The sequence below is a fragment of the Schistocerca cancellata genome, chromosome 2 (assembly GCF_023864275.1).
Source record: "Schistocerca cancellata isolate TAMUIC-IGC-003103 chromosome 2, iqSchCanc2.1, whole genome shotgun sequence".
In the NCBI taxonomy this organism is placed as follows: domain Eukaryota; kingdom Metazoa; phylum Arthropoda; class Insecta; order Orthoptera; family Acrididae; genus Schistocerca; species Schistocerca cancellata.
Window position 1 is genome coordinate 381,374,118 of NC_064627.1, and position 22,946 is coordinate 381,397,063.

The following is a 22,946-nucleotide window of genomic DNA, read 5'->3' on the forward strand; positions in this document are numbered from 1 at the left end:
ATGAGCATCAACGGAGTTTAAAAACATCATGGAAAATATACTTCTATGTTTTTTGGTCTTTTTCTATTTGTCTGTTACCTTATAATACACTATGCTGTATGTTTCTATGGTTAAATGTTTATAACTGCAAGTACAAAATAGGAATTTTACGTCCAAGGGCACATTTTGCCCAGGGTTGGTAGTCCATGCAACCATAATTCTTATTATCTTCCCTACAACCACCTAGCTTGGGCAAAATTTGCCCGTGTGTTTTTCTTTCTTTTATTCAGTTGGCAACCTCGAACATGAGTTTTACAGTGGTTTGTTGAGCGTCTAATTGTTGAGTTTCACTTTCATTGTTGATTTTAGACTTGACATTATAACTATTAGCAATTTGTCACAGTAGAGCGACGCCTTTATTGTAAAGTAGATTTTGTAAGATGAGTTATAGAAGGTTGAACGACGCAGAAGTTCTTGCAGAACTGTTACTCGACGACGAATTACCAGATTTAAGTGATTTTGAGTCAGATCATACACAAGTAGAAAAGGATTCTAGTGAAGATGAGGAGGACAATGAAGAAGAAACAAACCCTGCAGGAGTGTACCTTGCAGAAGCTCCGAAATATAGTAAAAGGGATTTTGGTAACATAGTCCATGAATGTCAAAGAATAACCAGTGCAGGGAAAGTAACAAGCATAAGTGAATCATTTTAAAAAAATTTCACTCCTGAATTAGTACGGAAAATACTTGACCATACAAATTAAGAAGCTGAAAGAGAAAACGTATCTCCCGTTAGCGATTCTGAAATACATGCATTGATGGGAATTTTAATACTAATGGGAGTTTACCAGGACACCAATATTTCTTTATCTGATTTATGGTCAAATTTATTGGGAAGAGCGATTTGTAGAGGAGCTATGGGTAAGACAAGAGCATATCCGCTATTCAAAATTCTTCGCTTTGATGATAAAGGCAACAGGTCAGAAAGACGTGTATGTGACAAATTTCCGCCGCTGCGCGAAGTATTGAATGGAATATTCCCACGCTACTTCAGAAGTGGACTTGACAATACAATTGATGAAATGTTGTGTCTCTTCAGAGGTCACTGTCTTTTCAAAGTTTTCCTCAAAGACAAACCTGGAAAATATGGAATATTAGTCAGAATGCTTTGTAGTGCAACTGAATGACACATAATAAAAATGGAAGTGTATGCTGGAAAAGACAGTAGACCTGCCAGTGAACGAGGTCCTCTTGAGATTGTGAAGAGACTGGTGGAGCCAATAAAGAACACAGGCTACAATGTCACAAGTGACCGCTTCTACACTTTTGTGGAGTTGGCGGACATTGTCTATCAAGACTACAAACTTACACTGGTTGGGACACTCAAATCAAACAGAAAACATGTACCGCAGGAACTTAAGACGACAGCAGGCAGAGAGCTGTATTCCTCCAAATTCGGATTCACAAACCCATCTTCTAAGAAGCCGCCACTAACATTTGTCTCTTACATCACAAAAGAAAAACCAAAGAAAAATCTATTGATGTTGTCTACACAACATCGTAATGCAGGAGTAGAAGTTGATACACCAAAAAAGAAAACACACATAAACCTGTACTACAATTCCACTAAGGGAGGAGTGGATGTCGTAGATCAAATGATTAGGACATACTCTACAAAAAGGGGTACAAGAAGCTGGCCACTATCAATTTTCTACAGCCTACTTGATATAGCTGCAGTTACCATATTTACTCGAATCTAAGCCGCACTTCTTTTCCAGTTTTTGCAATCCAAAAACCCGCCTGCGGCTTAGAATCGAGTGCAAAGTAAGCGGAAGTTCTCAAATTTTGGTAGGTGCCGCCAGAACTAACTTCTGTAGTTGAATTATGTTACACAGGCAAGCTCTACAGGCACAAAGATAAATACTGCCAACAAAACCTCTGGGTCAGTAAATTAAAAAAAAGGGTGGAAGACGAGCTTTTTTTCTTCACCTTGAGTTTTGACCACTGCATTTTCATACATTATCCAACAAAGTAAATACAAATTCCATATTGTTCATCTTCGAATGTAGCAGCATTTCAACGTACTACGAAAATCCGACTGGCAAGACTGTTTGGAATGTTTGTCAATATGGCCAACTCTTAGGTTCTGAATTTTTTCCTACCTTTGACAAGAGATCGTTGCTAATAATAACTTTTATGAATTGTGAATCACATGCAGTATTCTCTTCACCATAAGAATATTACGAATATAAGCATTTTGCCATGTAGTCTTTCATGTTTGCTGCTATCTCATTTAAATCCTGTCTGCCTAATAAATTGCGACTGCGAAACTAGAGTGAGACAACAGCAAACGCGGAATAATATACATATCATGTCATCTTCAACTTTTATAGTCCTGTCCTCCTCAGTTGCGCGCAATATTACAGTATATTAATAATTTTTACTAATGGACCGTCTGACAGCAACTGAATAAAACACAATTTTAGTGCCATACGCGTTTCGCCTTTATTTTCTGCAAGGCATCATCAGTGGCCTGGAATATGTACATATGTTAGCTATTTTATTTACATTTTTGTCATTGTGCCTATAGGTTATAAACAGTTCTGGTGGTTGGTATTTCCTATTAAGTAGTAATGTTTTGAACTGTACTTACAGGTTGCGTGGACAATTTCCTACATATTACGCTCCTGTTGCATTTTTGGTGTTTTTGTTCTTCTTATGAACGCCAATTTGCGGTTTTTTTCGCCATTCCACAACACTATGCACAGAACGCTTGTTTTAAAGCAATGTTTTGGTTTCTGTTGACGACTGTCAAATGTTTTTGCCAAAGATTGAATGTTATTGCCAAACTTATGAGTGTAACTATTGAAGTATCTGTGGTCTGTTCGTGTATGCATTTGTGAGTGCGTTTGTGTGTGTGTGTGTGTGTGTGTGTGTGTGTGTGTGTGTGTGTGTGTGTGTGTGTGTGTCTCCAGATGATGTGGGGAAGAGTTCTCTTTCTTGTTTTTTTATTATTTTTTATTATTTTTTTTATTATTTTTTGTTTTATGTTATCATTTCCTTTACTAAGTGTAGTAGGGAGCCTGTGCTGATGTGTGTTTGTTCATTTATCACATGTTTCTTTTCTGCTATGGCTTTCTGGATGTGGAAGTTTTCTTGCATTTGTATAAGATGTTTGTCTTGGTTGCTTATTCTCATTATTTTCATTTCTTGTTCCATGTTTGTAGGATGATGGTTGTAGTGTTTTAAATGCTCTGCAAATGTGGAATGGTTTGTTTCATACTTCCAACATCTGATATGTTCTTTGTATCTTGTTTGAAAATTCCTGCATGTCATGCCTATGTATACTGCATCACAACTTTGACATTCAAGTTTATATATTCCTGATTGTTGGAATTTGTCTCTCTTGGTAGCTGGCTGGCTTAGGTGTGATTGAAGGGTTTGCCCAGGCTTATATGCTATTTTGAAGCCCTGTCTCTTTAGGATGTTTGCAACTCTGTGTGTTAGTTTGTGTGTAGGTCATGGTGTGCCATCTGGTTCTTTTCTGTGTGGTGTTGTCATTGTGTGTGTTTGTTGAGTGTATTTGTTGAGTGTATTTGTTGAGTGTGTTTGTAAGTTTTCAGCTTGTGAGTTCTTTTGTATTGTGGAACTGTTGTGTTTGTTTTTTATTTGTGTTTTTATTTTTTGATTGAGCTTGTGTACCACATGTATGTCATACCCGTTGTTCCTAGCTATTTGTATGATTGTACTCATTTCTTGTTCATAGTTTCTCTTGCTGAGTGGGATTCTGTTTAATCTATGTAACATGTGTCTTAGTGCTGCAAGTTTCTGACTGTGGGGGTGGTTGGATGTGGAATGTATTACTGTGTCTGTGGCTGTTGGTTTTCTAAAGACCAGATGGTACACCATGACCTACACACATAAACTAACACACAGAGTTGCAAACATATAAAAGTTGAAGATGTCAACACAACTATGTCAAGCATTCCCTGTCAACGTGTACAACAGGTTCAAGAAAATACATCTGAGACTCCATAAGACGATACAGCATATAAAATTCAACAAAACATGCAAAAAGAACGATTTAATTCCAAGTTACATTAATGTAAAGGTTAAAAACAGTTCTACAGTGGCACAAAAGTCGAAATCATTTGCAGAACGATATTGGTTACTACATGAAATTAAGATGCTCTATTCGAAAAAACAGCACCTAAACATGATGCTCTATGAGACTCATCTAGAATTGGCAAAAAACTTAGGAAACGCCACAGTTTTCATGGCACTAGTAGAAAAAACTGAACACAACACATACACAGCAATGAAACATTTACAAACCAAACATAAACAGAAGATAATGAAACTAACAGTAAAAAAGACGCAAAAACACATTTACATTTTAAATGTGAAACCACATGAACACCAACACACATTCCATCCACGCTTAGTTAACCTAACAGAGACAGAACTACACGAAAATGAAAAAATGCTCTTGGAAAAAGGTTTGAAACACTGCACCAATAGCAAAGTGAACAATCAATACATAGAAAATCTCATAGCAGAAACCGAACACATCCTTACACGTGAAGAACAACAAAATAATTGTGAAATAAACATAGGACTGACGAGAGAACTAGTAAAAGAAGAAATAAAAGGCATAATAAAACAAACACAGCAGACACACAATAAGAACAACCAAACAGAAGCAGCTACTATGAAAAGGTTAAAACAAAAGTTAACAGACAATAATGTATTAATAACAAGAGCAGACAAGGGAAATGTAACAGTACTCATGGATAAAGAGCAATACATCACAAAAACCAAGGAATACATAAACACCAATGCCATACAAAAACTGAAGTCAGATCCAACTACACGATTCCAGGCAAATGTGAAACGAACACTGAAAAACATTGAACACACACTCACAGACAAACAGAAATACTACTTAACACAAAAAAAACCACAAGCACCAACACTCCGCAGTCAACCGAAAGTACATAAAGACGGAATGCCAATGAGAGCTGTTATCAACTTCAAGAAAGCCCCAACATACTGCATAGCCAAACACCTCCAAAAGTTAGTTACAAAACACTATAAAGTAGAAAACAACAGAACAGTGATAAACACAGGAAACCTAATAGAAAACACAGAACATACAGGTACCACACGCAGCATCACTTATTTCATTCGATATAGAAAATATGTATACCTCCATCCCTATCACAGAAACAATAGAAATCATAGAACAAAATCTCTCATCCCACAGCAACCTCACCACAGACGCAATAAAAGAAATAACAGATATGCTCTGACTGACTACTGAACAAAACTATTTTCAGTTTGAGAAAGAATATTATCTACAAACTGATGGACTGCCCATGGGATCCCCAATATCAGGAACACTAGCAAACATTTTCATCAGTCACCTAGAAAATCAGATATTTGATAAGATAACCACAAATGAAAGTTTCAAAATCATCTATTGGTACAGATACGTGGATGACATTATTTGTCTGGTAGATGAGCCAAGTGAAAAAAATAGATGAACTCCATTCAGAAATAAACAAAGCTCATCAGAACATAAAATTCACACTTGAAAAAGAAAATCAAATAAATTTTCTTGACATTACAATTAAAAAAGAAAATGGTAAACATACATTTAACATCTTTAGAAAACCAACAGCCACAGACACAATAATACATTCCACATCCAACCACCCCCACAGCCAGAAACTTGCAGCACTAAGACACATGTTACATAGATTAAACAGAATCCCACTCAGCACGAGAAACTATGAACAAGAAATGAGTACAATCATACAAATAGCTAGGAACAACGGGTATGACACACATGTGGTACACAAGCTCAATCAAAAAATAAAAACACAAATAAAAAACAAACACAACAGTTCCACAATACAAAAGCACTCACAAGCTGAAAACTTACAAACACACTCAACAAATACACTCAACAAACACACACAATGACAACACCACACAGAAAAGAACCAGATGGCACACCATGACCTACACACAAACTAACACACAGAATTGCAAACATCCTAAAGAGACAGGGCTTCAAAATAGCATATAAGCCTGGGCAAACCCTTCAATCACACCTAAGCCAGCCAGCTACCAAGAGAGACAAATTCCAACAATCAGGAATATATAAACTTGAATGTCAAAGTTGTGATGCAGTATACATAGGCATGACATGCAGGAATTTTCAAACAAGATACAAAGAACATATCAGATGTTGGAAGTATGAAACAAACCATTCCACATTTGCAGAGCATTTAAAACACTACAACCATCATCCTACAAACATGGAACAAGAAATGAAAATAATGAGAATAAGCAACCAAGACAAACATCTTATACAAATGCAAGAAAACTTCCACATCCATAGCAGAAAACAAACATGTAATAAATGAACAAACACACATCAGCACAGGCTCCCTACTACACTTAGTAAAGGAAATGATAACATAAAACAAAAAATAATAAAAAAATAATAAAAAATAATAAAAAAACAAGAAACTCTTCCCCACATCATCTGGAGACACACACACACACACACACACACACACACACACACACACACACACAAACGCACTCACAAATGCATACACGAACAGACCACAGATACTTCAATAGTTACACTCATAAGTTTGGCAATAACATTCGATCTTTGGCAAAAACATTTGACAGTCGTCAACAGAAACCAAAACATTGCTTTAAAACAAGCGTTCTGTGCATAGTGTTGTGGAATGGCGAAAAAAACCGCAAATTGGCGTTTAAGAAGAAAAACAACACTAAAAATGCAACAGGAGCGTAATATGTAGGAAATTGTCCACGCAACCTGTAAGTACAGTTCAAAACATTACTACTTAATAGGAAATACCAACCACCAGAACTGTTTATAACCTATAGGCACAATGACAAAAATGTAAATAAAATAGCTAACATATGTACATATTCCAGGCCACTGATGATGCCTTGCAGAAAATAAAGGCGAAACGCATATGGCACTAAAATTGTGTTTTATTCAGTTGCTGTCACATGGTCCATAAGTAAAAATTATTAATATACTGTAATATCATGTCATGTTTGTATTTGTATTATTCTTATGCCTAATAGTGATACAGTCAGAAATGAAGCACAGCAATTGACAAGATTTTTATATCTAAGATGACTAGTTTCTGTGCAGAATGTAATGTACTACAGAGGCGTCTGCAAAGATTTTCAAACGGAGATAAATTTTCGCTAAACTCTCGTTCAGAACATCATCTATCATACGCAGTCTATTATGTGGTTCTTGTTGATCATTATCGAAGAAAGCAGCAGTGTAAGTAACAACAAACAGCAGTCTCTTGCCGTTGTTTTGCTCATGAGACAATTCCTCTCTTTTTTTTTATTGTAAGCGGTGTTAGCGCGCACAAAAGCAAGTCATGCCACAAGTAAACACTCATTATCAGAATGCAACAAACAATGCATGACACAGTACAGTAATGCATTTTCAGCTTAGAGTGACGTAAACACCTATAACAAAGAGAACGGCACTTATCAGATCAAAGAAATATAAGCAATCAATTCAAACGAGACGAAGTACGTGAAAAAGGAATTGTACCCGTATAAATACGGACGGAGAACCTGACGCATAGAAATGGCTACATGGTAAAGCTTAACTGCTAAGCTTAAGACTCGAACCAAGCTACTGTAGCTGTATCGTCATTCATTCGACCTAAATTGTGTTTCATATTACAGTGGACCAACTTTGTTTCAATTTGGAGGTGCGGCCTAAAACTTTTCTCTTCCCTTGAATTTCGAGTCTCTAATGTCAGGTGCGGGATAGATTCGGAAAAATTTTTTTTTCCTCGATTTCGAGTCGCATTTTTCAGGTGCGGCTTAGATTCGAGTGCGGCTTAGATTTGAGTAAATATGGTAACTCATACACACTGTTCAAGATGAATGCGCTTAAATGGAATGAAGGGAAACCAAACGCCAGGAAACTGTATCTCCATGAATTAGGCCACGAACTTTTGAAACCATACGTAAAAGAGCGAGCCATGGATTTGAAAGGACTCCAGTTGCCTATTATTTGTGCGATGGGAGAGATCCTAGGAAAGAAACTAGAGGTAAACAAAATTGCTGCAAATGAAGAACCAACTAGGAAAGCAAGGTGCTACTTATGCTTGAAGAATGCAAGTAACCAGAGAGCAAGAGACAATATCACAAAAACCAAGTTAACATGAGGAAGCTGTGGGCGCCATCTGTGTAAGACTCATTCAGAATCAACCATTTTTTGTGCAGGAGGTAAATCTCATCTGTAAGTGAAAATATTCTCTCCACGTGAAAAGTGCTTTCCGAGAGTTTTCAATGTACAATAACATGTATTTTAGCAAGTGTTTTCATTTATGTTTTTGAAACTTTCTCTCAATGACAAAGCTGTATTACTCAGTTAATAGATCAAAGAGTGCTTAGAAACTTTAGACAGCCTTTGTATTCAATTACAAACCTTGTTATCTTGTTTACACAAACTTTCATTGACCAAGATTTGACCATTCTTTGTTGTTATATTCACCCTAAGAGTGTTAAAAAATTAAGCTTTCAATTATGTTGTCACTATTTCCTGTTAAACTAATATCTCAATGGAAACAGAATTACATACAGTAAATACATATTACAACAAATTACATGATTTACAACTTATTGTAACACGGGCAAAATTTGCCCTTGGCTGGTGCTCCGTGTAACCTAAAACACCTTGGTGTTTCTAGGGTTAACTGCCTAGACCAGTCAAAAAACACTGTCAAACAATAATTTTTAAAAGCATTTAATGAGACATTTAAAACCAGAATGCGTCAGTGCTCTCTCTCTCTCTCTCTCTCTCTCTCTCTCTCTCTCTCTCTCCCCTCTTTTTTTTTAAAGATTTCTAAGGAGAAAGTCTTTGTATGATGCAGGGATTTTTAAAAAGAACAGAGGATTTTAAAAAAGGTATGTAAGAATGAGAATCTTTGGTCTTTTCCTACTCACTCAAGTGTTTCAAGTTTAAATGTTAAAATGTTTTGTGTAACATATGTGTCAAATGCAGCATTAGTGCCTTTTTCGAGAGGGTAAAGGAATATTACGAAATTTTACCTGTACACAGTACAGCAAACACTGATTACTATTGCAGGTATATGGCCTAACGAACAGTTGGTATTCAATCCTTCCGTTTCATCCTTTAAAAGTTTCACAAGTTGGGAGAAATGATCTTGTACATTACTGTAAAGATGAAAATCTATAATTTTGTTTTCATAAATCAGGATAGAGAAGACCAAACACAACGTTTCTGATACTTCAAAGAACATGGCACACATTTAATATATTCAATTTTCTACTTTTTATTTTCTTTTTGCTATTTGATGATGATGTAATGATAGAAGTGCTTCCTCTTCAATCCCCATTTTGAAACTGATATGGCTCAAGGAACACGCAGTTAAAGTAACAATTTGCAAGTTACAAATTGTGCACAACAGTCTGCATCTAAGGGGTCACTTCAGTTTGTTTCCAGACAAAGAGAATGTTTTAATACAGGGGAGTCCAAAACAAGGACTGTTTACATTAATGTACACAGTACCGTATATCTACAAGAAAAGCTAAGCTTTCACGTGTAATATTGGTCTTTTTTTGGTGTGATATACTTTAAGATACGTCACACAAATGTGCCAGTAAATTTAAAATTGTGACATAAATGCCTCGGCTCGAAATTCTTGAAGTGGCTGGTCCTCAAACTGTTCAGTTTCGAACGCTCTGTGATTTAGATATCCATCCCACTTTCACACACGTAACATAATTCATCTTGCGTAAAAAGAAATTTACTTTGAAAGTAACGCTTTTCTAACCACCGTTCGCAATACTGTTAGTTATAGGTTCGATTTACCAGTTGCCAGAGAGTGCCAAAAACGAATTAGTGTGCGTGTGCAACTGCAATGGTGTAGGAAGCCCACACGTTCGTGTGTATAAAGCACTAAGAGAGCTTACACTACACCATAAAAGAAACAGGGCATCAGAGGATACTCCAAAAGGCATCAAAATTTCGTGAATCATACTAAAATGCAAAATTCGGTTTGAAGTGCACATTGGTTTTTTCCAGATTCACAATGAAGTAGGTCCCATCTGATATTACCGGTAAGCTTTTCAGTGTGGTTTTTGGGGTGTAAATTTTCTTGGAGTACCAGTACTCTACGATCTCATGTTTGGTTCTTTATTATGGCATAATGCCATACATGGCAGAAGATGATAACGTGCACTTGAAATTCACCGAACAGTTGGAAGTACCCAAAATTGTTAAATGAAACACTTCGTTTCAAATAAAATGATTGCCTCAGCGGAATTTCTTTAGCAAACTTGCAAAAATAACTTCATTCTTCTGCAAGGCGATTAATGCTTGACTGCTACTAACTTGGAAAGAAAATAAAATCAGAAACTGAAATTAATAATATATTTTTGCCCTCTGTAATTATGTGAATGCATTTTAATTCACTTGATAGCTCCCGGCCACAGAAATCCGTTTTGTTTTCATTTGACGTGGGAGCTGTACACGAAGAGAAGCAGCGAAATCACTTAACGTAAACACGGGTCACGTGGAGACTAACCCCCTCCCCACTACAACACAGACAACTCTGTGCAAGCGCGAATCTGGCAGCTAGGGCGCGCGAGAAAAATTTTTCTCGTTTGCATCTGGCTGCTTGCTGCTACTACCGATGCAGCTAACAGCCAAACTTCAAGAAGCGGGAAGTGAGAGAAGGTACTGCTTATACGCGAGTCAAATGCGCATGCGCAACAGACCGCTGGCAACTGGTCAAACGAACCTAATGTGAACAGTTGTGACGTCATGCTCATAGCAAGCAGTTTATTGTTACGAAGAATTACAGTCTGCGCCCTACGGCCTTTAACATATTTTTGCTATCTGTAGACGCTTGTGCGTGCACAGTGTTTGTTGTCGTAAAATGCACATTTCCTTTGCCACTACAGTTTTATTTTTTTCCCTCTGGTTTATATTTTATTGCTGCAGTATCATTCTCTAGTAGCAGGATACAATAACATTCTTTGCTAGAGAATCAATTCTGCAGTCAAAACTACAAAAATGTAACTGAAAGCTAAAACAATGAAAAATTCCCAGAATTCCGAAAAATTCCCGGGTTTTTCCCGGTTTTCTCCCGGATGAAAAAATTCCCGGGTTTTTCCCGGAATTCCCGGTTGTCCCGGGTCGTATACACCCTGTTTATGTATTGTCTTGGATCATTTACAACAACATTAGATGAATAACATTGCTTTATAAAGCTGCTATTATACAGAGAGGCTGTTTCTACTGGCGTTCAGATTGTACAGTGAAGTCCACTGTGAGTTCATTTAGCCTTCTGATATGCGATAATTTGTGTTTTTGTAATGAAGAATGTAAAGAATAAAATATTATTACTGTCAATTCTAACTATATGATGGTGTTAGTTTTTCATAATAGTATGCCATTAATAGGCATTTTGGGGAGCAAAATAACTGATGATAGTCGAAGTAGAGAGGATATAATATGTAGACTGGCAATGGCAAGGAAAGCGTTTCTGAAGAAGAGAAATTTGTTAACATCGAGTATAGATTTAAGTGTCAGGAAGTCGTTTCTGAAAGTATTTGTATGGAGTATAACCAAGTATGGAAGTGAAACATGGACTATAAATAGTTTGGGCAAGAAGAGAATAAAAGCTTTTGAAACGTGGTGCTACAGAGGAATGCTTAAGATTAGATGGGTAGATCACGTAACTAATGAGGAGGTAATGAATAGAATTGGGGAGGAGTACGTGGCACCACTTGACAAGAAGAAGGGACCGGTTGGTAGGGCATGTTCTGAGGCATCAAGGGATCACCAATTTAGCATTGGATGGCAGCATGGAGGGTAAAAATCGTAGAGGGAGACCAAGAGATGATTACACTAAGCAGATTCAGAAGGATGTCAGCTGCAGTACGTAGTGGGAGATGAAACAGCTTGCACAGGATAGAGTAGCATGGAGAGCTGCATCAAACCAGTCTCTCAGGACTGAAGACTACAACAACAACAACAACAACAACAACAACAGCAAGTAGGCATGTTCTATGTGCACAGCTTCAATTTTTATTATGCAAATTGTAATTATTAGAACTGTAGCTACTGGTATGCATTTTTTTTTAAATTTGTGTTCAGGGATTTCCCCCTTTTAAATATTGTATTACATTATATCTACTTCATCAAACTGTACTGCCTCCTAGTGGGATCTTCGCTAACATATGAACTAATGTATGCAGTGCCAATCAATCTGTTGCCTTGATCTTGTTAACTTTGGGTGACACTGTAGTCAAGCAGCAAGCCGTATCTGAAGTCACATTCAGTCCACTACAATGACGTTTGCACAGTCTGTTTCACACATGTATTTTATAAATACGATTTTAAGGTATGTTTTTAGTGGACTCTTACTGCATGTAGCTTCATGCCATCGACTTGGGATCATAACATTAAACACAGTCTAGTCACATTAATGTGACCCCTGTCACAAGCCTAAATAATCACCTTTTTTAGTGCAGACCACTGCAAGATGTGCAGGAAATGAGTCAATGAGGTTCTGGAAGGTATCAACAGGGATGTGGAGCCACACTCACTCCAGTGCCATGGCCAGCTATGCTACATTTCTTGGTTGAGTACCCATGGTATACAGCCCTATCAAGGTGGTCCCACACCTTCTCCATTGGGTTTCAATCTGGGACTGGTAGATGATACTGTGCCGAGGAAAAGCAAACTACATGAAGGGTGGACTTGGCCCCCAAGAATACATGCATATTTGAGTTGATCCACTGTGCCTTCCAGAATGATGATATCAGTCAGGTAACGCCATGATAACATTCCACAGACCATAACACTAACTTCCTCCAGCCTGTACCCTTCCTATGATTGTTGTAGGGTGTTTGCTTTCAGAAGTTTCATCCCATACACGTCAATGCCCATCTGTCCATTGGAGCATAAAGCGTGATTTGCCGGAAAAGACCACTTGTCACCACTCAGTGGATGTTCAATTGCAGTACTGACACGCAAATTCCGAACTACGTCGCTGACGAACAGCAATCAGCATGAGTGCATTAATCATGCTGCCTGCTGCAGATTCCCTTACACAACAACGTTCGATGAACAGTCACTGAGGAGACACTTTTGATAGCCCTGGGTTCATCGGGGCAGTTAGTTGCTCAACAGCTGCACGACTAAAAGGTCTGTTAGAAAAGTATCCGAAAGTTTTGGAACGATCTTCGATGTGCAGCAACACGTATGCTGCATATTTTCATATTATGAAAAGTATAAATTTGAATTCCACCAAACACCGCATGTTACTTTCCGAAGTGTTGAAATCGAGATTGCGATGCGCTTTTGTAAAGCAGTCATAGCTAATGTCACGTGATCTCGCCAGATGATGACAGTGTATATTTAGAGCATAGGACACAAGACGTAGTTAGCCAATAATAATATCACTGTTAAGTAGCGCATATACACAAATTGGAAAAGTTAATATACATATACATAGTGTTGCTACAAGAAAATCAAAGCTTTAACATATAATACTGGTCTCGGAAATTAATAAGCTGCAAGAGACGCTAAACTTTCACATATAATATTGACCTTTTTTGCGCATGTTACACTAGAAGATACATCACACAAATGTGACAGTAAAATTTTTAATAACGACATAAATGTCTGATCTTCAGGGTTCGAAATTTTTCTAAATGGTCGTCCTCAAGGGGTTGATTTTTAAATGAGAGTCAAACACTCTGTGATTTTCAGAAATTCATCGTACATTCTCGCACACAGTTCAGCTTGCATAAAAGGATATTTACTATGAAAGTAGTGCTTTTCAAACAACCATTCGCAATATTTTCCCGCAACCAGTTAAAAATAGGTTCATTTCTGCAATTGTCAGAGAGCGCAGCTACGATGATGCATGAAGACCTTATGTTCATACATGTAAAACATAAAAAGATCTTACATTATGTCATAAAAGAAACACATCAGAGGATACTCCAAGAGCATTGGAATTTCGTGAACTAAAATGCACAATTCAGCTTACAGTGCACATTCATATGTACAGATTCGGATGTAAATTTTCTTGGCGTACCAGTACTATATTATCTCACATTTGGTTCTTTATTATGGCATAATGCCATATGTGCTAGAAGATGAAAAGCTGCACTTTTGAAATTCAGCGTACAGTTGAAACTAGCCAATAGTGTAGAACTAAACACTTTGTTTCAAATAAATTGACTGCCTCAGCGGAAAAGATTGATAAAAGCCAAATTTCTTTAGCAGACCAACAAAAATAACTTCACTGTTCTGCAAGGCAATTAATGCTTGACTGTCAGAAAGGTGGAAATAAAACAAAATCTGAAACTAATAACGTATGTTAGCCTTCCGTAATGATGTGAATGCATTTTAACCCACTTGATAGCTCCCGGCCACAGAAATTCGTTTTGTTTTTATGTGATGTGAGAGCAATAAACAAAGAGGAAACAGCAAAATCACTAAACGTAAACATGGGTCACGTGGAGACTATCGACCTCCCCACTACCACTCAGACTGCTCTGTGCATCAGCAGCGGCTCAACGATTTTTACAAACCGCAGCAATACTAGATAGTGGTGCCCCCAGCCCCACGCTTGAGCGTTTGAGGTAGGATGGGGGGGGGGGGGGGGGGGGGGGGAAGGGACTTTTCAAAGATATGTTCATTTTGTAACACACATCTTTTTGAAGAATCTGATATATAAAACGTGTTTGAGGAAATGTAAGACATGTTATTTGGTCTTAAGTGTGCCAAAGTGCAGTGGCACGCATCTTACACAGCATTCTTCTATCACAAGTCATTGTATTTCGCTCTGTGGAATTCAAACGTATAATTTTTGTAATGGATGCCATCAGACTATATTCAAAGCAGTGGAAATTAAAATGTTCTGTGGTGCCTCACCTGCTCCCAGCCAGCTAGTTTGACATCCACATCCAGCCCCCCCCCCCCTTGTTTTTAACCTCGCAATTAATATTGGATGGGATTATTTGTAACCTGGAGAACAAGAACTCTTCAGAAAATTTGCACTCTTTATTGCCTATTAGCTAATAACTTGCTTATTTTGTGTAACACAAAATTAAATATAGGATACATGAAACCAATAAAGACAAGTGACAGGCAAGACAGTACACATTTCTTCAATCCTTACGGTGATGATGTGCATTTTGTCACTGTCTGCTAGATAAAACGAAATAGGCCTGTCTAATACTGCAGCATTTGTAACACACACCAAATAAACGAGACTGTTTTGGCACAAACGGTCACTTTTTCTTAACACGACAGAATATAAGTTATGAAGTACCAATATCAAATGCCTATTAGGCCTACTAAAAGAAAAAAACTGTATGTTTGGAAATAGTTTCACATTTCATTCATAGGCTCCAGCTTCTCAAGCATGAGATCAAAAAGTAGTAGTACCAAATTTTTATATAAATTTGGAATCGTCATATTCTTCCATAATTTGTCTGATGTCCCCATTTCTTTTCCTTCCTCATTCTAACGAACAATCTTGTCATAACTAATTCTGTAACTATTCCTGCCAGTTTCAAAACTTATTCTCCAGTTAACTTCACTAACCCTGCCACAATCAACGGCTTAGTTATCTCGCATTTATTCTCCGGTTAGGTGTTATTATGTGTTCGTACAACGCATTTTCCATGCTACTCGCAGAATAGAACTTAGGCAGCTGCTACCTGGCTCTGTACAACTGGCCGTTACTAGTGTAGCAGTCTGTCCAAAAATTTTCTATCAAAATTTCATTTTCTTCGATACACCGAGAAGATTATGTATTATCTTTTTTACATGTTATCTCTGGTAGCTATTTATTTCCACTATGGATTTCACTGGTAATTATAACAACACTGATCATTCACAAACCCAGTCAACCACATAAATAAACAGTGATTGGCATTCAGCCGTTCGGCTTTATTCAGCTCAGCTCGTGTAGCCCCGTCCCCTACTATCTGCAGGAAAGTTATTTTGAGATGTGACTGTGATTCCCCTGGCAGAGACACAACATACACTATACACGCATTCAAAAGTCAACTTATGATTCGTTCAGAAATAAACTTGGAATATGTTCAAAAACTAACAGGAATGCATTTCAAAATCTATGAATAATCGATAGACCAACGTGCCCTGGATACTAGGCGCTTTGTGAAACAAAGTTTTTTTCTTCAAGAATATGAATTTGACACCCCCCACACTTGAAATTGCCGCGTGGGGCAGATACCCCGGCTTGCCCCAAGTGAATCTGTCAGCTTGCATGTGCCAGTAAAATTTTTCCACGTAGCATCTTGCTGCTACCGCTTATACAGCTAACAGCCACAATTCTATAGCCAGAAGCGGGAGATGTCGGCCTCGCATAGGAGGCAATTTGTTGTTATGAAGCAATGCACAGTCTTCCTAAAGCTGTTGACACATTTTGCTGTTGGCAGATGCTCGTATGAGCACTGTGTTTTGTTGTTATATATGGTGCAATTCCTTTGCAACTTACGTTTTACTTTCGTTTTTTTTTTTCTCTCTCTCTCGTTCATGTTTTATTGCTGCAATATCATTCTGCAGTAGCGGGGTAAAATAACATCCTTTGTCAGACTATTGTTTCTTACCAGTCAAAATTACAAAAATTCAACTGAAAACTAAAACAAAATAAAAAAATTCCGGAATTCTAAAAAATTCCTGGTTTTCTCCCAGATGAAAAAATTTCTAGGTTTTCCCCAGCTCTCCCGGTTGTGCCGGGTCATATACACCCTGCATATTCACACCTCCGCAGTCGTCATTCACCTCTGTCAATTATGGCCCATGATGCACCACAGTTGTCTCGGTACTGTTTTCCAGTAGTGCCATTTTGTATGCACGGTATACTGTAACCATGGTGGCATGTGAACAACAGTTTACAAACTTAGCCATTTAAGAAATGTTCCCAGCCTCGGCACAAAAGTCAATGATCATGGCCTCTTTTGGATGTCAGTTCAGTTTCTGCGCTATGACAACAACTGCACTGTTTTCGCATTCCTGCCACCCCCCCCCCTCCCGACATACTTTATATACCCTCCACCGCCATTGTTGACACCTGCGAGTGGTTACTGCACTTGCATTGACATCTAATATAGGCAGTGGTCATAGTGTATCTGGACCGTGTACAAGTCTATATATCCTCCCGGGAAATTTCAGCAACGAAAATGACTTTCACAGCAGGACAGGTTAGTGTAAAGTAGTTCTTATCTGATGGATACCAATTACTTGAACAAGTGCCTATTTTCACTTACTTTACAAGTTTTTAACTTTTCATTTTGACCAAAATATGTAAATAAAATTATTCTATAACTAAACAATCACATAACTGTGGGTAATCAGCTAGTTCACATATAATCACTGCTCCCTTTTGAAGATTAGCATGCTTGGTGGCACCTAGTCAAGATATAAAAGTTGCAAACAGAAGCATACAGTATTTTTGAATATTCTGAACAGAATTCTCTCCATTTTGACCTTTCCAAAACGTTAATTTACTGTTCTTATGTCCCATTGAGAGGAACACAGTATTATTCAATGTCAATATACTAAACATGTTTTGCTCCTGTTGTGGCATTATCAAGGCTGGTAGTCACATGATATCAACAGATACTCTGAGAAGAAATAGAAAAATCTGCTGATATTCAGTAAGATTTCTCTAGTAAAAAATTATTTTGCTCAAGATACTAAAAAATCACTCCCACTACAGGAAATATATCTTGCAAATGTCCTTTCTTTTTAGGGGGGAAAAAGCACCCAACTGATAGTGTCATAAAATCAAAGAAACGTGACAATATACACTTACAATGCTGTGGGTTACCTGCAACTATTTCTTTTATTCACTGTTACATAATTCTAAACCATTTTCGGAGTAATGAGTATATCTGAGGCCCTGACAATCACAAGGGCCTAAAGCACATAGGTGTCAATTTTGAGACTGTAGAATGTATGTGTGCTCCTGTCACATGTTGATCTTAACCCGTGCTTCAGGCACACATTGTATATAAGAACAGTCACGAAAAGCTATTGCGCCAATTTCTCCAATATTCGCTTCCGAATGGACCCAACGAACAAAGCATAATTTTGTTTCTGGCCACAATTTTCTGCTATGTGATGCTGACTTTGGTCGAATCACAAAAGTGAAGATGAAAACTTTCAGTGTTCTCACCTGATGCTTGGCTCAAGTTTCAAAGAAAGCAAGATTAGCTAAAACTTTACAATTTGTAAAGTAAACATTACAATTGTCAGAGACACTATTATCACTAGGCTGAATATGAACATATGAAGACCTTGATAATCCATCAGACTAATAGTCCACCATGTATCAGAAATTTACCCGAAATTTTTAGCTCAGAGCAGCTGGCAGTACAGTCAGACGCCTTCGGTAAATATCAGAACCGTTTGATGTAGTGCCGTGTCAATAACCACTATCTGCTTCACTGAGACTGAAAGCTATCTAAATGACGATGAGTAGACAACAGATTGTTCTTAAAATATACAACTGACCAATTCTGCATCCACTATTGAACTGAGTGCATTTTCAGCAGCAGATGTTGACAAATGGATCGACATTGATGGAAATTTAGCTATTGATGGAGAGCTGAAAGGCAACGTGAGACTATGAAGTATTTTAAACCCAAAGGAGGCAGCAGAAACAGAGTGATGAAGAAGAAACACCAGGAACTCACATCTATTGGGATGTGGCTTCAGAAGTCTTAAATATTTGTCCATACAAATTAATTTTTGAAAAAAAAAAAAAAAAAAAAAAAAAAAAAAAAAAAAAAAAAAAAAAAAAAAAAAAAAAAAGAGCATTTCTGCTATGAGAGCTCAGAAGAAAATTTCAACTGAACCATCAATGGTAGATACCAGTGTGACATATTCCACTTCCTCGACAACATCAGATATCTGCACTATTCCTAAAGACAGTGATTACAATTAAACTGTACCCCATTCTTGGTTACAATTTTTATTAATTTGTTTGTTCTTTATCTTTTTAAATCATTTGTGCTTATTTTCTTTAGAAAAATTATTTATGTTTGTTGAACGTTTCCAAAACTTTCTGCCACAAAGTGATTTAATAGAGCCGTACAGTATTCGACTTTTCATTCAATTCCATTTTTACAGAAAAGTAGTACATACTTTAAACTTTCACATACTGTAATCTTCCCTGTCATGTTTAATAAAAAAACAGTCCCTTGTCTTTGTAAATTGAAACTACAGGTTTTGCTTGTATCCCTGTTGTTAAACAAGATTTTTAAAATCACCTTCATAATTTGGCATATTTGATAGTCTGGTGTTGACAGATCCCCGAGTATGCCAGATTATCAAGGTCTTAATGTAAAAACAATTCTAAATAAAAGGAAATATATGACATTGAGACTTGTTAAAAAGCAAGTCGATTCTGTGAGACTGATGGTTTGTCTACAAATCTGATTTTAACAAATATATATCTTTCTCAAAACTTTGTGTCTGTGTTTTGGGCTATTATGGTTTTCAGTGTCTCATTTCATGTGATGCAGGATGGAAAAAAGGAAGGACTTTCCTACGATTGAAAGTTAAGACAATCTCACATTCCAGTTGTTAAATTGAAAATCTTACGTGGTACATGAAATGGAACACAAATAAATATTTTATAATTAGTATGAAGCTGTTTCTTTTGTAGCAGTATTGGGTTCACGTACACAATGCTTGAAAAATATTTAACATTAACAAATAGGTTGGTTTGCAAAAAAATAAACAATAACGTTTGTTCCTTAACGTTTGTTCCTTGTTATGTTTTCACGTGTTTAACAAAACAGAATAAATTATCATGTAAAATTTGAAAATGTTATGCAAATGGGCATTTATTACTGACCTTTGTATTTAAATATAATATCCCTGGTACAATCGCCATCTGAGTCTGCTTTATCATCTACTTCCATAACCATAACTTAGCTCAATTACTTTACACACTGGTGCCGCATCCTGCAATGAACAGAAGCACAAAAATTTTAGAACAAAATTCTTGAAATAATAACAACAACTGAAAGTAAAGGTGAACAACCTGGAATGTTGAGCCACACTGTTCTTTGTCTTGTTCATACACATATCAAAAGCCCAACAACACAGTGGAGCTGTACAACAGTATTTTTACAATGTTAATATTAATCAACCATTTTGACACCAAACTAATGTAATTTACTACAGTCAAAATTTATTAACAACATCTTAAACAAAGAAAGAAGATTAGGGTTTCTGTACTACAGATCATGAGATCATTTGAGACAAGCTCAGACTGGGAAGGAAATCAGTAGCTTATTTCAACAGAATTTGTTAAGTGGGCTGCCATGTTTGTGTATCGCCTATAACCAGGCTGTAGCCGGCAGCCAATGTCACAACTCTGTAGAGAAAGTGACAGATGTCAACTATGAATTAATTTTGTTACAACCTGTTTTCACTTTTCTAGTTATCCTGTAAATTCTAACAACACATTTGCATGTATGTTACACACAACTGTGTTTCACATTCTCCAGAATATTTACAGAAGATATTTTGACAACAACTGTATCTCAATAGTTCCTCATACGTGACCTTTTGACAGTCACTGAAAACTGTCACAATTTTAAAAATGTCTATAGCTGAGTCAGCGTAAGTTGATCCCAGACAAGTGACAATGCTGTTGCCGGCTTTCAACAGTGAAGTACAGCACTGAGGCATTGTCATAAGGCCGTTTACAAAATCGCATCTGTGATTGGTTGCAGTAGCTGCAGTGATGCTACGTACAGCCCATTGTAACTGTCAGGGACCTCCTTACAGCCACTCTACTATAAGCAAATGCATCCAGAGCAACCTCAAGTGTAAATTCTACCCTCATCTGATGAATTCTTGAGTACTGCACATTAAACTGGGACCCTTACTATACAGGATTAATAGAAAAGAGAGACAGAACATCCAAAATTGGTATGCTATGGGGAATGCTACTTTTAAAATGTAAAATGTGTACACTACAAGAGGAGCAAAACAAAATATTACTCTCTTCCATGAACATCACACAAAAAAACATGGCAGTAGACAGAGAAATTCAGAGTTCATATGAATGCATACCATTAACCACTCTTTCCAAGAACATCCTTTCCTGAATGGAACAGAAAAGGTGGAAACGATTGTAGTACTACACCAAACTCCTGTCACCTCACTCTAAGTTAGCATGCGACAGACACAGATTTTTTTTTTTTAATTTTTCTTTTTTAGTCTTTGTTCAACCAGGCCTTTCAGTCAGACACACAAGGTCACAGGATATCCACAATATAGAGATTAAAACAATATGAATAATGAAATGCTGAAGCATGAAAGTTTATAACTAAAATAACAACTACAGTTACAATAATAGTGAAAATAAACACATACATTATTAATAACAAGTAACGAAAGATAAAGGCATCTGGTAAGGCCAGTTACAGGCACCATAAAGGTAATAACTCTAAAGTCTTTGAGAATACCATCAAAAAACCAAGCCAGGATGGCTGCATCAGATTCAAAAGACTGCATCCTCTTTACATAAAAAGTTTTCCACACCTGTTCATCGAGTTTTCCTCGCGAGTGTGGTATGCTAAACAAGGCAGGATTACACGAAGAGATGACTTGATCCAAAGAGCAGTATTGCTGTCACGTACTCACTGTCTCCTCTTGTCCTCACAACAGGTGGGCTCCTCCCATTCTACAGTCCAAGTGACCTAACCTTCCTCTTTCACCTTTCCCAGCATATCCTCCTCCACTCCCTGATGCAGGAATTATTAGTTCTGAAAGCTAGGATAGTACATGTGCTTTTGTATGTCTCCATCGGCAGTACCAAAATTCACTTCCTGAAGGTTGTGTACTAGTCAATTCTGTCTGATAATTTTATAATATGTGGAATGGGCAAGTTTTGAGCTGCAGTCAATATCTATAGGTCACAAATATGTGACTAAAACAGGGACTTACCATGTACCCAAAGTCCCAGAACTCTAGTGTCTTCTACTTGGGTAGTCATGTCACCATTTTAAGAATGTTGAAAGCCTGCATAAACAACTGTATACTGTGCTTTATTACCATCAGGAGTCAGTACCAGGAGATGCTTCTCTTGAGAACATTTTTTATGCCATTGTGTTTTGAACTGAATATGTATCAAATTTTGAAAAAATCAACTGAAAATCAAAGATCTGTAGAGTAACCTGCTACAACCACAAGAAAGTCATTAACATGTATTGGGAAATTCACAGGAACGCTGTATGCTATAGTACCCAAATTAGATACTAGATGATTAATGGAAAATCTCATATAAAGATGTGAAACAAATACTAACAAAGAGATAGAGGGGCTGGCCAGTACTTACCTCAGCTCAGTACAGCCGATAGATACACATAAAACAGAACCGAAAATTTACGTTCCTAGCTTTAGGAACAAATGTTCCTTCATCGGGGAGGAGAGAGGGGAAAGAAAGGGAAGAAGGGAAAGGAGATTCAGTTACTCACAACCCAGGTTATGAAGCAACAGGGAAAGGAAAATAGGGAGGGTAGCAAGGATGGAGGCATGGTTGTCAGAGGGAAGCCCTTGCTACCCTCCCTATTTTCCTTTCCCTGTTGCTTCATAACCTGGGTTGTGAGTAACTGAATCTCCTTTCCCTCCTTCCCTTTCTTTCCCCTCTCTCCTCCCCGATGAAGGAACATTTGTTCCGAAAGCTAGGAACGTAAATTTTCGGTTCTGTTTTATGTGTATCTATCGGCTGTACTGAGCTGAGGTAAGTACTGGCCAGCCCCTCTAAATTAGATACTAGCTCACTTTCTGTTACATGGCACTGTACAGGGATCTTCTGCTTGCTTCAGCACAAATA

The 22,946-nt window shown here is 37.4% G+C and overlaps 1 protein-coding gene across 4 annotated transcripts in view; it reads right to left on the reverse strand.

Annotated features, from left to right (window-relative positions):
* LOC126161782 (uncharacterized) overlaps positions 1–22,946 on the reverse strand; it is a 207,371-nt gene that overhangs the window by 169,466 nt on the left and 14,959 nt on the right. For all 4 annotated transcript variants that reach the window (XR_007534954.1, XM_049917854.1, XM_049917855.1 and 1 more), the window contains exon 2: positions 19,953–20,062. Coding sequence is in view for 3 of the 4 variants with exons in the window: in XM_049917854.1 (XP_049773811.1) it covers positions 19,953–20,025 (73 nt within the window). In the remaining variant the exon portion in view is untranslated. The remainder of the gene's footprint in view (positions 1–19,952; positions 20,063–22,946) is intronic.